Below are 16,717 nucleotides of genomic sequence, written 5' to 3'. Positions count from 1 at the left end.
GTCGCACGCAGTGAGTACTCAGGCTGTGTATGCAATCTCAGGGGCTAATTTATTCACGCCCATGCAACGGCGTTCAAACGGACAGGCACGCCCTGAGTTTCTGCAACCACTCCCCCAACACCGCCCCCAAACGCTCACAACTTGTCACTCACTCTGCGATGGGTTCCTGTCTGCGTGCGGAATCGCAGTGCATACAATGCGTAACAATCGGCCGGTCTGCGTACACGGTTGCAATTGCGATCCTTGCTGAATCAGGCCCAGTGTAGAGAAATAAATACTTATATGAGCGATCCATTTGCATACAGAACACGGCTGCGTTTGAACTTTCATGTGACGCAGTGTAAGGCCATTTAGGTTTTAGAAAGGTCTCTGCACGACAATGGCTACCTCAGTGTATCTTGCCCCAGGCATGCCATCTGCTTAGCTGGAAAACAAACAATATAAAAAGGATCCTTCAGAAGTCGGCTCAGCCTGGTAATTGGCCTTGGCTTAGAGAAGCTTCCTGACAATATGCGCAAAGCATTTTGGCTTCCTGACAGCAATCTCCTCTGTGCAAACACGGACTGTGCGAGTGAGCCAGCCGGAGAATTGTACGAATTGTCCAGAAATGGGAAAACGCTCCATGCCTGTGTCATACAACACAATGTTACAGCCGTGGCTGTAGTCCCACTTAACGTGGATAAACAGGACTCAGCCAGCTAGTATTGCTCCAAATACTACGATACCCAACACTGAAGATGCTAGTCTCAAAGGAATGTTACAAGCAAAAATGCTGCTCTCTGCATATGTCACCTTTACTAGACAGGAACCGGAGCTATGATAGCTCCGCCCACATTAACACTGGCTCCACCCCTTACCGCTAAATGCTTTTATAATGTGCAAAAAAGTCAAACCATTTTGCTTGTATGTAGGGTTGTAATAGCTATACCCATGTTAATGCGCGACATCTGACAAAAGCCGCCCGACTGGCGCATCATTAGGTTTTAGAAGAGTAGTGCGAATAGTTACTCAATTCAAAAAGATGACAGCAGCTAGTGAGCAGTGATCGCAGACAGGGGACTGTACGTGCCCTATTTCCTGCACACTAAAGTGCAAACAGTTATATCAGGAGAGGTACAAGGCCACTAAAATAATGACTGAAGTAGTGACGATGTCAGGGGATTCGGGTCTTCTGAAAGTTGGAGTCACAGGGAGACTCTTTTAGAAAAGAAATCTCACATTAGTTTCTATGAAGTCACGGCAAATTATAGCGCGAAGAATTAATAGAGGAATATTAGCGGACCATGGATATGAACGCGATAAAGTGCAGGACGTGGCGTACAGATGGGGAGGCTCAACACCGAGCAATTGGGGTAATGATGCCACGGGGTATTTGTCTGATCCGTAGATAAATAAAGGGTAGAGACGGAACGTGTTTGCAGGCGTCACTGTACTGGCAGAGCCATCAAACATGTACCATCTCCAAATAGCTTGCAGTGAGGAATACTTACCCCATCTGGTGTACAGGGAGACATGGTGTAGGTCACAGCAGTCAGCCACATGCCGACACTTTCAGTTTAGGAAAATGGAAGCAAACATTTGGTTGCTAAGGGCAACACCACCAATTTCCTTTCCACCAGTATTCAAGAATGTCCCCACAGGTGAGGAGCTACAATCTTATGCACTAAGTAACAAACACACCGTAACCCAAGCACAGTAACCTCAACTATGAGCTACAACTATGAGCATACAAACCAAAGTAACTAACATGTGCCTTCACCCAATGCCTCATTATCATCATCAGGACCCAACATACTGGGCAAAATGATTTCTGAAACAAACAAATTTATTTGCAACTTACACATATTACTAACCTCTTGTTTAAACCTCGATACATTTTTGTAACAATATTACACACATATATTTTATATATATATATACACACACACACACACACACACACACACACACACATACGTAAAACTGGTAGTTTCAGTTTGGGACTGACCTGAGAATGTGTAGTGCTGTGGTCAACGTGAGACTCCCCGCAACCAATGTAGGAACAGCCATTCTGCCAGAGGAGAGAGAGTCATTAGACGGCAGCACTCAGAACACAAATGTACATGAGACCGTAAGAGCTGTTCTTACCTCCAAACAGGCCCAGAGGTTTGGTCCCCTGACCTTGCATTCCTGGCAGCTGCCCTGCACAGTGGACAAAGCAAACAGAGAGTCAGAGAAAGGTAATCGGTATTCCTGACATCTCACCCCCACGGCTGGGAGGATCCGCTACGCCGGGGGCCTACACGTAACCCGGCTCTCAGCCGCGAAGGTGCGCAGCCTGCAGTCCCCGGCCATAGATCACAAAACATGAGTACTAAACACTGAAGCGTAAATCAATGGTATTATAGAGCAGAAAAGGAGGCAGCGGGTGATCTGCATAGCTGGAATTGGGCACGTCAGGACGCCTATACCCGCTTGCCAGCTGTAGTTTGAAACAAATATAATAGGGGTTGGGTACAAGACGCCAGCGCTCAGGATCCCAAAAGGGTTAGGATACCGTCACCTTCAAATAAGTACCCTAATTCTACCTCTATCCCTATACCTAGCCTCCCCCCTCCTACAGCCTAAATGTAACCTCCCCCCTCCTACAGCCTAAATGTAACCTCCCCCTCCTACAGCCTAAATGTAACCTCCCCCTCCCACAGCCTAAATGTAACCTCCCCCTCCAACAGCCTAAATGTAACCTCCCCCCTCCTGCAGCCTAAATGTAACCTCCCCCCTCCTACAGCCTAAATGTAACCTCTCCCCTCCTACAGCCTAAATTTAACCTCTCCCCTCCTACAGCCTAAATTTAACCTCCCCCCTCCTACAGCCTAAATGTAACCTCCCCCTCCCACAGCCTAAATGTAACCTCCCCCTCCCACAGCCTAAATGTAACCTCCCCCTCCCACAGCCTAAATGTAACCTCCCCCCTTCCACAGCCTAAATGTAACCTCCCCCTCCCACAGCCTAAATGTAACCTCCCCCCTCCTACAGCCTAAATGTAACCTCCCCCCTTCCACAGCCTAAATGTAACCTCCCCCTCCCACAGCCTAAATGTAACCTCCCCCCTCCTACAGCCTAAATGTAACCTCTCCTCTCGCAGCCTAAACCTAATACCATCCCCCCCTCCTCCGGCAGCCTAAACCTAATACCATCCCCTCCCTCTTCTTGCAGCCTAAACCTAATACCTTCCCCTCCCTCCTCCCACAGCCTAAACCTAATACCATCCCCTCGCTCCTCTTGCAGCCTAAACCTAATACCACCCCCCCTCCTCCCGCAGCCTAAACCTAATACCATCCAATCCCTCTTCTTGCAGCCTAAACCTAATACCATCCCCTCCCTCCTCCCGCAGCCTAAACCTAATACCATCCCCCCCTCCTCTCGCAGCCTAAACGAATACCATACCCCCCTCTTCCCGCAGCCTAAACCTAATAACATCCCCTCTCCTCCCGCAGCCTAAACCTAATACCATCCCCTCCCTCTTCTTGCAGCCTAAACCTAATACCATCCCCTCCCTCCTCCCGCAGCCTAAACCTAATACCACCCCCCCCTCCTCTTGCAGCCTAAACCTAATACCATCCACCCCCCCACAGCCTAAACCTAATACCATCCCCTCTCTCTTCTCGCAGCCTTAACCTAATACCATCCCCCCCCCCGCCGCAGCCCAACTTGTGTTCCAGCTAGCTTGTTTTAGCGCGGCGCCACGCCCTACCCGATTTCAAAAGGGTAAAATGCGCCCTGCCCTATTAGCGGCGCCCTGCTAAAACATCCTGCCCTGAGCCTTCCCCACCCGCGGGTGGAAAAAGTTGCAGCGACCGATCACCGCCAGGTGAATAGATGTTGTGCACATGCGTACGGCATCTATTCACCGTGAGGGGAGAGCTTGGGGGAAGCCCAGAACCTCTGTAAGTGCTGGGCACGCCCCCTTTTTGGGAGCGCACACGCTTTTGACACACACAGAATCCCTGACTGCACCCCCAGCACCCTGCCCGCACTGTAGCTAGTAACCCTAAACCTTCCCATAGTGCCTAACCCTAACCACTAAGCCAAACACTTACTGTCGGAATACTGGCACCAGGATTCTGACGCCGGCATCTCAACTACATCCCATATAACACAGGGCACCGGTCGCTTACTAACTCAAGTCGACATTTCGACTTGATTAGAATGTCGACACGATGAATGTCAACAAAACAAACCCAACACTGTTTGATACACTGTATTTGAGAGTGTAACTATTGAACTTATTTTAGTCATTAAGTTTTGGTATGTGAGCATTTATATATAGCTGGGGGATACCCAAATACAAGAGTGTGTGGGGGGGAGGGGGGAGATAAGATGGACACTTACGTGAGATTTCTGAATGAGTGATTCTTTGGTCACTTCGCCCACGGACTCTAGATGGGAGCAGTCACACGCCAAGGAGGACATTGTAGTGTCCACAGCCTTGTTCTGCAAAATAGAAGGAAATATCGCCTGTATTAGGTGCAGAACGGGAACATAAATCACTTCTGAAACCAAACTTTCAAGATTGTGGGCGCCATGGCGATATTTATCCAACTGCGCAAGTGTCGAAGTCGTACAGTGCATTAGTCAACCAGCGTTGTGCATACAAAGTCGCAGTATCGAATGAGGCGCGCGGACTCGGAAATTTATGGAAAATGGTATGGGTGATCATGAGAGGCTGCTACTTAGACGCACGGAGATGGTGATTGCGTGTTATGGGAGTGTCGCAGGTGCGTCACTTAAATTATTGTAGACTCAGATGTACACTGGAGGCCATATTTCGACGGAAAGTCTGCACCTACAGATGTGTCCTCATACATCTAGCCTCAATACACAACGCAGCGCGGGACATGTGGCGTGAGTGAGCCGCCAGGTCCTGTGCGACTCTGCTTGCGCCGAGCATATTCTTTACTTGAAAATGCGTCTTAGTCACAAGCAATTTACTCGGATGCACCGGGGGGCTGCGCTTATCAATTTGATAGGCGGCACTTGTATATCTGTGTGCGACTCACTGTAAATGAAACAAAACAGAACTTGGCGTGGAAAAAAAAGCCACGGCCACTGCGTCGTAGCACTTCGTATACAGATCCAGACTCAGTCGCACAGAGTGTCGCATATCAAATGAATCAGCGCAATCTCTTGGTGCACCTTAGTCGCATCGTGGAAAGATGCATTTTTGGGCGTAAAAGAAGCAAAAAAAAACACTCTACACTAGCAGAGACGTAAGGGACCCCGGCGTGCTGAGGGGGGCTGTTTGGCACGACTCCAGCAACAATGTACGAGGACACATCTGTAGCATTGGGCTGATGCAAGCTTCCACAGTGCGATGGATGGTCGCGTCTATATATGCACTAAGCGGTATTTCTGCTTGTGAACAAGCTGAACATGGGTGTCTCAGTTCTACCACAGTCAGACGCACGGCTGTACGCCAGGGGAGGGGCTTTGTAGCACCATTAGCATAAAGCCGCAGATGTAAGACCGGTAAATGACGCAGACACAATAGGATCAGAATCAGGCCCTGTATCTGACAGTAATGAAGCATGGCCGCCTTAAGCTCACAGACAGCTGTTCCATATGTTCTTATCCTATGAATGAAACCAGTGCACCACCACGGCAGCCATCTTTATGCTAAGGTGACACATTGACCTCAGAAGCCAGGATATGACACCAGATAACCAATTTGTCATGAATGGACTGCAACACCTATCAGCACACGAACCCTCATGCTTATACAGGGTTATAATGGACAACCAATAGACATGTGGGTCTTCAACTAGTACAAAAACTCCACCGTAGAATCTGTGTTGTGAGACATGTAGCTAGAAGCTGGATAAATGAAGTTACAGAGCATATGGTAAGGAGCTGCCAACTGGAGGCCTGTGAGCCCAACTATCCTAATTCAGTTTAATTCAGCTTCAGTTTTTGATATTAATTTCTCGATTTGAATGTTTCTCGTTAATTCTCACTCTCTCTACTTGGGGCCGATTCAATTCAGAGCGCTGTGACCATCTCCAGGAAGTTGGTTGCGGAGCTATTCAATTCAGTGCGCTGTTTAGTCTGACGATTTAAGTTGGAGAATGCCAGCTCTCGCAACTTAACCTGGGTGTTTAGTTGAAGAATGACGGTTCTCGCGACTCAAGTGCGGGCCGCGAGGCTGTTAGCGCCACGCTAAGCCGGAAAGTAGCCTTGCGGCCGGCACTTTAGTTGGGTTTCTCCTCACACCCTCAGGAGGGTGTTAGAAGAAATTCTTTAGACTCCCTAACAGAAAGCTGAATTGAATTAGCTCCAGGACCAACTTCCCAGAAATATTCACAGCGTACTGAATTGAATGGGCCCCCTTGTGTAGTAAGTGTGGAGCAATGCACAGTACAACTTCTCCTTACGTTTATTCCACTGGTCAGCAGTATTACGTTGGTAGATTTCCTAAAAATAACAATGTTTATATAAGACGCTTGCACTATAAATGTGTGTATCCCAGGCCTACATAGTCTTACTTTCATTTGGTCCTCGCTTTGTAAAGCTGAGCGTGATGTGACGATTTGTGTTGTGAAATAAAGATCAGTGCTCCCCCATGTTACCAGCTAGTAGGGTCTCAGTGCAAGGTGGTGATCCACACAGACCTGACTGTCCGCACAGAATGCGGATTATGGGAAGGCCATAGATTGCCCAATCAAATACATGCATATTCCGCCTGACCAACGCATAGTCCACGTTGACAAAAATGCAGCAAGAGACTTGCAGTGTTTAACTGTAAGCTATGGATGAACTTACACCCCCTGGCGCCAAGAGCGAGAGCGCAGTGGGTGGTGGCACCATTGTCCATATGGTATGCATACGGGAAATTATCTATGCAGGTTTTGTTTACAAATGAACAAAAAGACCTTAAAAATAGATTAATCTATTAGAATTATTTAGCAAATAATTGAATGCACTAAGGAACTTCGCCAAGCTGAGGCCATATTATACCACAGGTCACTGTAAATCAGCCCCATCTGCTATAAAGAAACGTAAAGCAATGCATTAGGAATGGCATAAATAGCCCATTTACTATAATAAGCCATGTATAGCACGTTTTTCAATAAACCAATAATTACTGCTGCAGAAATGCAGAGAATATTCATTCACCGCCAGATGTGATGGGGAAAAAAATCACATTCACTTAGGTCGACATTAATTAATGGCCAAAAGCGCGCTGTGACTCGCTTCACAAAGAACCCATTACCGCCAATGTTCAATAACCGCTGCAAATAGCAGGCGCAGACCCGGGGACGCTGTCTCGTGCAGAGGCTGACAATCTTCAGGCTCCAGCTGTTATAGAACTACAAATGAATGCATGCAGGGCCAACCACAGGCTGCTGATACTTGTAGTTCTACAACACCACTAGATGGAAACAGGTTCAAGTATCACAAAGGTGGCAAGCAGGGCACTTTGGGACGCGTAGTTTCACAACAGTCAATGGATGCCAATATCTGACCTTATTAAAGCTCAAGGTGTGTGTGCATAGATAGATATATAGAGAGTTAAAAAAAAAAGGTTGGGGCACTCACCAGGTTCCTTTGCACATAAAAAACTGACATTCATTTCTTACTTGTACTTCTCCCAAATGTTTTCGGATCCCACAGGTCCTTCATCAGGACACAACGAGCAATAACGAACAGCATGTACATCACACCAAACACCTACAGCAAGTGAAGCCATGCCCCCTGGTGCAAAATATGTCCAGCGATTAATGACACAAGGCGTCACATTGTGAATACAATTGAAAACACGTATTCTAGCAGCCCCTATATGCAGCAAATATTTGCAATCGAATATACTAACATGAATAACGAGTGTAGTATAAGAATAAATCATACAGCCTCACCTAATCGAGGACAACTGCCTGTGTACTAGTCTCCACCTTTAGAACTACCAACCACCTTCTGTCGTGGAGCACAAGCCATCCACCAGCGTGCGTTCCAGCCGAGGAGCACAACGTCACATCCGGTTAGGTATACTGCCTGGCTTCCGCGTTCCTCTGAACCGGAAGTTCACAGGCTAGATAGTACATACATGTTTCTGATTTCCAATACAGCGGAGCTTACCAGGTTGCTGAGACGAAACGCGTTGGGTGTAGCAGTCTCTTACCCCATGAACTTTGATTCCTTTCATCCAGATAAGCTAACAGCCTCCTCTTATTTATTTATTACTTATTTTATTTATTTTTACTATGTCCATATTATATTGAACTATGTACTGTTTTACTGTGTGATTATTACCTTCTGTGCATTTATTTTGTTTTTATCTTTTTTCTATAGAATAAATGATATATACTTTTACACATCTCACTGTTGCACTTTACTGTTTTAATCACTGCATTAATTATTTATTATGTTTAATATGTTTTACTAGCTAGGTATCCTAATCACTAGCACTTTTACCAAACTATTCGCCCATATGTCAATCACACACACACATATATATATATATATATATATATTTTACACACACAGCGGGTAAAATAAGTATTGAACACATCAACATTTGTCTCAGTAAATAGATTTGTAACTGGGCTATTGTAATGAAATTTTCACCAAATGTCAGCAGCAACCCATGCAATCCACACATGCAAAGACATCAAACCATAGATGTCCATAAAGTTAGTTATGTGTAATAATGTGAAATGACACAGGGAAAAAGTATTGAACACATGAAGAAGGGGAGGTGCAAAAAGGCATGGAAAGCCAAGACACCAGCTGAAATCTATCAGTAATTAGAAAGCAATCCTGCCCCTTGTCAGTGCAAATTCATATAAACTGGTTCAATCCCGATTGATGGACTATAAAAAGGTGTCTCATTACCAAGGTGTCACACAAGAAACATCTCATGATGGGTAAATGCAAAACATACTGTTGCAAAACATACTGATGTCATTGGTTACAGAAGGATTTCTAAACTTCTGAATGTTCCAGTGAGCACTGTTGGGGCCATAATCTGGAAGTGGGAAGAACATAATTTCACCATAAACCGGCCACGACTAGGTGCTCCTCAAGAACAAGAGGAGTGAAAAGAATTATCAGAAGAGTTGTCCAAGAGCTAAGGATCACTTATAGAGAGCTTCAGAAATACCTGGAATTAGCAGGTACAATTGTTGCTAAGAAAACAATAAGTAATCACTCAACCGCCATGGCCTGTATGCACGCTCACCAAGCAAGACTCCATTGCTGAAGAAAATGCATGTTGAAGCTAGTTTAAAGTTTGCTGCACAAGCCTATGAAATACTGGGAGAACAACAAAAACAATCGCAGAATCTGAGGGCTTTAAAGTGAATATCGCTCAGAACAGTTATAGATAAGAATGCAGCATTTAACAATAAAGAAAACACATATCAAAAATAAAAATAAAGTAGCAGCTATAATGAAAGAAACTGCAACAATATAAAATCAACGTGACATACAATAATGATGCAATCATTAAATAGTCCTGGAGTATGAACCACAGTAGCAATTAATAGCAATGGTAAAATGTTCCTTAATTAGGAAAAAGTTCCATACTAAAAGGTACAATGTAGATGGTGCACGCACTTAATCAGTAATATCTCAGGTAGGCACGTATTGTGTAAATATTCCACAGCGCTGGGTTGTACTTGGAAAAGTGATGGTAACGTCCCATATGATGGTAGGTGAGAGTCCGGCAATAGCGGTGAAGGCAAACCGCATCCACGGATGTCTGGCTCCGATGCTCAACCCGACCTGCGGGGAGCTCACTGATGGTCGTAGGAAGCTGCTCTGGAGATTCCGTGTAACTGGAGAAATCCGGAAAGTCTCAGAATGAAAATGAATCCGCAGGTGGATAAGAGATGTTTGTACGAGGCTGTTATTAGAGCCGTTCAGGTGCTGTGGTAAGGGGGGGACAATAGTCTCCATCTTAATCCTTCTGAATAAAGTGCGAGTGCTTCCAGTCGGTACTCACAGAACGTAATGAAGTTAGTAAGAAGCTCCAAAGCGTTTCGACGTCCCCTGACGTCTTTTCTGCCCCCCGGACTAACATGGGGGCAAAGTAAAATGCAGGTAGGTATTTTTTTTGAGATCTCGTCTAGTGAAACAGCCATGGGGCCCAGAACTAGACCCGTTAAAGCGAATAGTGAGCAAGCTACTATCTGTGTTATATTTCCAACATGACAGACTACATTAAGACACTGATAGAGAGAAAGGACAATGGTAGGAGTTGTAGTCTACGCACCAGACCGCAGCTATTAACAGATTCGCACTAAGCACGACACAGCCCTTCCAGCCCCCCCACCCCTGCACACGGACACACCCAGTGCAACACACATACACATCCACCCCCCATCCAGTGCCTTGCTACCCATAAACCCCCACACCCATCCCTCTCCATCATGACTCCTCTCTCTACCACCATACCTCACACTCTGCACCATCAATACTCACACACCCATGTATACTGCTCCAATACGCTCAAGACGTTGCTCTCCTACCATGTAATGCACTCTCCTGACTCTACATCCCCCTCCCCTTTCCCCCCTCATCCACCCTTAAGTCAATGTCTCCTCTCTTGATATTACACACAACACTTTTATACACCTCCATTAAAAAGTTCCACACGTCCCCTCACCGCAGTAACATTATCGCCACACAACTCGCACACCACTATGCCCATACATTCTCCGATCCCCCCAGAGCTCAACAGCAATAGCTGTCCGTTTACAAATCGTACAACGTCCCCACCCATTGGTCATAGAACGCACACTCCCACACCACGTCACACTATTCACACAGACGCCGTCTATCCGGCAACCCACCCCCCCCAGCCGCTCACCAATTGGTTCACTACCAGCCACACACTCTCCTCCATGACACACCCCCCATTACACCCAGACGCTGTCAGCCTGTCCAATTGAGATTGGCCGCAGCGCGTCACAAGACCGCCATCACACCCGCAAGTGTGGCTTAAATACCCACACTCGTCCCACAGCACCATACTTCCTGGAGGAAGGCTGTACATGCCGAAACGCGTTGGGGACACCACGAACTTGCAACCACCCCATCCCCTAACCAGACACAGCGTAACTGGTATCCAGAGCCGCCTGTGTCAGACCACGGCACCAACCCCATCAATTACAGCCCCCTTCGCTGCTATAAATCTATATAAGGACATCGCCTGCACGAGGGACACTCACCAGCCCAGGCTGCCAGCAGCACCTTCAGCTACTGGTACCCTGCCCTGGACTGGCATCAAGCTGCAATCCCGAACATTTATCCCCGCCAACGGCGCCTAACACGCCCGGAGCACGACATGCAGGCGCCCCCTCAGAGGAGGGTCACATCGCCTCAGCCCAGCCAAAGCCACAAAGCTGGCAGATTTACCATCGGGCCCAAGTTAAAGTGCGGTCACCGCACCTACAACAGTGACACCTCCTACATACGGCCACCCATGACTCCACGGTCCCATAAATTGCTATCGACACTGGCATTTGGCCCACACCCCACTGTCCACATCTGGGTAAACTGTTATTTACAATATTATCTATATTACCCTGTTGTTTGCATTTTACTGTACACAAGTACCTTATTTTATGTACTACTGTATTGTTTTATATTAATGTGCAAGATTCTTTTATTTAACAGAGGAACATTAAATACACATCATTTTAACCAATTCATGCAACATTATTTACTAGACCTCACCTGTGCAAATACACTCTTTGTGCGCCCTCTAAGACCCAACCCAGAATCATCCTTAAAACCTGGACTGTTATGCTGGGAACACATTTAACGATGAGTACCCAGCACGATCTCTCAAGCGACAGGACCAGCGGGGGTGTATGCACTTGCCTGGAGCGACATCGCGACGGTGGGGGCCATGTTGCCGAATGCAGCTAACGATATCACCAGTCGGACCTGCCGGCAAATCCAACGGGCGATGATACTGTGCGGAAGCGCGCATAGTCAGTGACAGAGGGTACACACTAGACGATGTGACAAATAGGACGACCTATCGTCTAGTGTGTACCGGCCATTAGTGTGCCTTGAGGGCCAAGGTTGGGGAAACACTGATCTAGAATATATTCGCCTACAGAACAAATTTACTAAGGCTGCCAAAAAGGAGTTATTTACACCAGCAATGTAATATTTACTTCAAGCAGGGTCTCCAGATTTACAGCTAACATACTGTACCTCACCTCCAAACACTCACCATGCGCCACGGCGGGTCTAAAGAGATTTACTATGCCAATACGTCTCTTTGTCTGCAAGTGCGAAAGTCAATTTCTAAAAGCGCCCCCTCTAATAGAAATGACTAAGCAATTACATTATTTGTGCAAGTCCCCTAATAATCCTGATAACTGTTTCAAATGAACCCATACTTTAAATTAAATCTAGCAGGAGGACGCCTTCCCCCTTTAATCTGTACGGAGTGCATGCACCACCGCGAAGAGAGCGTTCACGACATGCTGCTAATCCCACTTATAAGACTGGAAAAAATGTGAACGCATTATACAGTACCTCCAGTTGCAGCCGTGGAGCTCTGCAGACATCCGTCCTAAGGACTGCTATAATGCCACAGTTAGGACAGTTAGGACGCCTGGGTTATTGACATGTCACAACAAAAACAGATTAATCAAATATACGAACATGGCATAAAATAACTACGGAAAACCCAAAGGGCCTCCTTTACGTAGCGCAGCGTTAAGTCCTCTCCTGTGATGGCAACACTTGTGTACATACGGAGGTTTGCACCAGCGCATGGGAGAAGCTGGGAGGAGGAGGGTGATCCTTGCTAAATAAGGAGTACACAGCTGCACCTAGTTCTGCAGTGCACAAACAACTATGTCCTATACCATATAATCAGGGCCGCCCAACAGGGACACTGGGCCTTACTCAGAGCTCTGCGCTAATGATCCCGGCAGCTGCGATTTTCGTAGCTGTGGATGTACACCAATATACTGATGCTACAGCAGCCGGGACTTGTACTGAGACCCCCATCTGAGCCATCGCAGCTGTCCGCAACGGTGTACACATGTACGCTGCGTCGGACGCAGATCAGGCAAACATCGACTCCTCGCGTAAATCTGTGGTCGCTCAGAATGGCCGCCGTGATTGAGAAGCCGGAGACATGCTCCCTGCGTACAGGGTGGCGGATGCTGAAGGTGACACGCTCCCAAAACAGCCGACACACACCTGCATTATTAGCCGACACTTCCCGCTGCTTCTCCCAAAACACTCCTTGCCTGTCAATCGCACTGCGATTAAAGATTCGCTGCACGCAACTACGGTAATGTTCCTTGTCGCAGGCTCAGTGGCAAAAAAAAACAACAACTATATTTGCAAAAATATCAGTAACTTTTTTTTTTTTTTTTAAATCTGTGACCGGTCATCATTTTCATGACATTAATACAGGATGTTCCCAAAACTATGTAAAAGTTATGTGACACCATTTCTTTCATCCTTACTCACAGATTGCGTAGCTCTGCTCTAACTGAGACATGGGCAACCCGTGCCCCCCCCCCTCTACCCCCAGTTTTTATGGATCGGCAAATACACGTATAGGGCAACTATTCCCACGTCACAGTGACTCATGTATGGCCCACGTTACCCATAATCTCTGTAATATAATAAATCCTCTCCTCTCGTACTCTGCTTCTTTCTTTTATGAACGAACATATTTTCAACGTTCTAACATTCACATAGATCAGGAAAAAAATTATATTTGTATTTTTGCAACTTATATTTTGTAGGGACCAGTGTGCGCAGAGTCACGATGGGGCTTGTTAGGTTTCCAGAGCTGTAAGATTTCCCCACGTGTGTCACAAATCCCACATGCCCTCAGATACCCCGTGTAACTCTTAACACCCTGCATGCCAGCCCGCCCCCTGCCATCCTTCACTACTAATTAGCTAATCAGCCCTAATTAACAAAAAATTATGCCTAATACTTACAACCCTGGTTGAAAAATGCAGGAATTAGGAGCAAATCAATAGCAGACAGAGCTAGGACACACGCCAGGATGAAGCTGGGTGGGTTCAGGTAACCCTGCCAGTCTGGTGCCAGCAAGACATGCCCTACCTTCTAGTTCTGTAATAGAAGGCGCCATAAACTGCCTACTATAGGGCTTCAGACAGGGACAATCCAGTTAAATACTATAATGCAATCCACAATTAGTAAGGCCCATCCCACAAGTATCAGGTAACACCGAAATTACAAAGAACTGGGATAACCGTTATTATTACCAGCAATTTATATAGCACACATATATTCCGCAGCGCTTTACAGAGAGTATTTGGCCATTCGCATCAGTCCCTGCCCCAGTGCTTACACTCTATATTCCCCATCACATGGTCACACACATACACACTAGGGGCCACATCACTCCCTGCCCCAGTGCTTACACTCTATATTCCCTATCACATGGTCACACACATACACACTAGGGGTCACATCACTCCCTGCCCCAGTGCTTACACTCTATATTCCCCATCACATGGTCACACACATACACACTAGGGATCACATCACTCCCTGCCCCAGTGCTTACACTCTATATTCCCCATCACATGGTCACACACATACACACTAGGGGGTCACATCACTCCCTGCCCCAGTGCTTACATTCTATATTCCCCATCTCATGGTCACACACATACACACTAGGGGTGACATCACTCCCTGCCCCAGTGCTTACACTCTATATTCCCCATCACATGGTCACACACATACACACTAGGGATCACATCACTCCCTGCCCCAGTGCTTACACTCTATATTCCCTATCACATGGTCACACACATACACACACTAGGGGGTCACATCACTCCCTGCCCCAGTGCTTACACTCTATATTTCCCATCACATGGTCACACACATACACACTAGGGGTCACATCACTCCTTGCCCCATCACATGCTTACACTCTATATTCCCCATCACATGGTCACATACATACACACTAGGGGTCACATCACTCCCTGCCCCAGTGCTTACACTCTATATTCCCCATCACATGGTCACACACATACACACTAGGGGTCACATCAGTCCCTGCCCCAGTGCTTACACTCTATATTCCCCATCACATGGTCACACACATACACACTAGGGGTCACATCACTCCCTGCCCCAGTGCAGCTTACACTCTATATTCCCCATCACATGGTCACACACATACACACTAGGGGTCACATCACTCCCTGCCCCAGTGCAGCTTACACTCTATATTCCCCATCACATGGTCACACACATACACACTAGGGATCACATCACTCCCTGCCGCAGTGCCTACACTCTATATTCCCCATCACATGCTCACACACATACACACTAGGGGGTCACATCACTCCCTGCCCCAGTGCTTACACTCTATATTCCCCATCACATGGTCACACACACACACACACTAGGGGTCACATCACTCCCTGCCCCAGTGCTTACACTCTATATTCCCTATCACATGCTCACACACATACACACTAGGGGTCACATCACTCCCTGCCCCAGTGCTTACACTCTATATTCCCCATCACATGCTCACACACACACACACACTAGGGGGTCACATCACTCCCTGCCCCAGTGCTTACACTCTATATTCCCCATCACATGGTCACACACACACACTAGGGTACTTATTTTTTTCTGGGGAGCCAGTATATTTTTGGCGTGTGGGAGGAAACCAGAGCACCCGAAGGAAACCCACGCAAGCACAGGGAGAATATACAAACTCCGCACAGTTAGGGCCGTGGTGGGAATTGAACCCACGACCTCAGCGCTGTGAGGCAGTAATGCTAACATTAAACAGTCTGTGCTGCCTGTATGGAATATTAGAGAAATGCACAAACACGCAAACATCCATTCAGAAATTCTTGGATCTAGACTAGTTCATGGATGGCAGGGTAGAAAAATACCTGTAGCTCCACATCAATTAGGAAGTACATCTGTTTTATACAAACTACAACAAATGCCACTCCACCTCTTTAATATATCTGTATCACAAGTATTTGATATTAAGTGTAATTTGTTGTGCAATTACATTGCTGCTTCTGGCGGGTTGGGTATGGATTGGCGGCAGTCGGGATTCCGCTGTCCAGACTACCGACAGCGGCATCCCAGCAGTCAGAATACAGACATAGGTAAGTATGCTAGCACTAACCCCTACCTAGTGACTAAACCTAACCTTCCCCCTAGTGCCTAAACCAAACAACCCCTCCCCGCACCCTAAACCTAACCTTCCCCCTAGTGCCTAAACCTAACACCCCCTCCCCGCACCCTAAACCTAACCTTCCCCTAGTGCTTAAACCTAACACCCCCTCCCCGCAACCTAAATCTAACCCATAACCCGCCCTCTGGTGCCTAACCCTAACCCCGTACCCTAACCCTCCCCTCCCCTTACTGCCGATACTTACCTTCGGGATGCCGGTGACCAGGTTTCTGGTGCCGGGATCCCAACGCTGTCGGGATTTCGCCACCGGTATTTAGACGATTTAGAGCACTTCCACTGTGTGTGTATAATTATATGTAGTTACATCAAGGAATGGATTTGGGCTGTATGTTAACCAACGGCATCCTTCTGTGGGCACAAAAAAGGTGCGTGGCCTTGCGCCATGCCGGCTGAGCAGATCGCTAACAAGGCAGAGATGCTCGGCCAGGCTTTCGGGATGGACCAGGCCATCAACCCTTCTGGTTCCGCCTGTGCAAA

The 16,717-nt window shown here is 47.0% G+C and overlaps 1 protein-coding gene across 1 annotated transcript in view; it reads right to left on the bottom strand.

Annotated features, from left to right (window-relative positions):
• USP33 (ubiquitin specific peptidase 33) overlaps nucleotides 1-16,717 on the bottom strand; it is a 73,028-nt gene that overhangs the window by 45,684 nt on the left and 10,627 nt on the right. Inside the window, exons 2-4 of the mRNA XM_088450087.1 lie at nucleotides 4,372-4,473; nucleotides 2,128-2,181; nucleotides 1,988-2,050 (exon numbers count right to left, since the gene is read on the bottom strand). Coding sequence (XP_088306213.1) covers nucleotides 1,988-2,050; nucleotides 2,128-2,181; nucleotides 4,372-4,452 — 198 coding nt within the window. The 5' untranslated portion in view covers nucleotides 4,453-4,473. The remainder of the gene's footprint in view (nucleotides 1-1,987; nucleotides 2,051-2,127; nucleotides 2,182-4,371; nucleotides 4,474-16,717) is intronic.

Source organism: Taudactylus pleione, unplaced genomic scaffold (genome assembly GCF_031769625.1).
Source record: "Taudactylus pleione unplaced genomic scaffold, aTauple2 ptg000506l, whole genome shotgun sequence".
In the NCBI taxonomy this organism is placed as follows: domain Eukaryota; kingdom Metazoa; phylum Chordata; class Amphibia; order Anura; family Myobatrachidae; genus Taudactylus; species Taudactylus pleione.
Note: the sequence above shows the minus strand (reverse complement) of the source record. Positions and strands in the feature narration are given on the sequence as shown.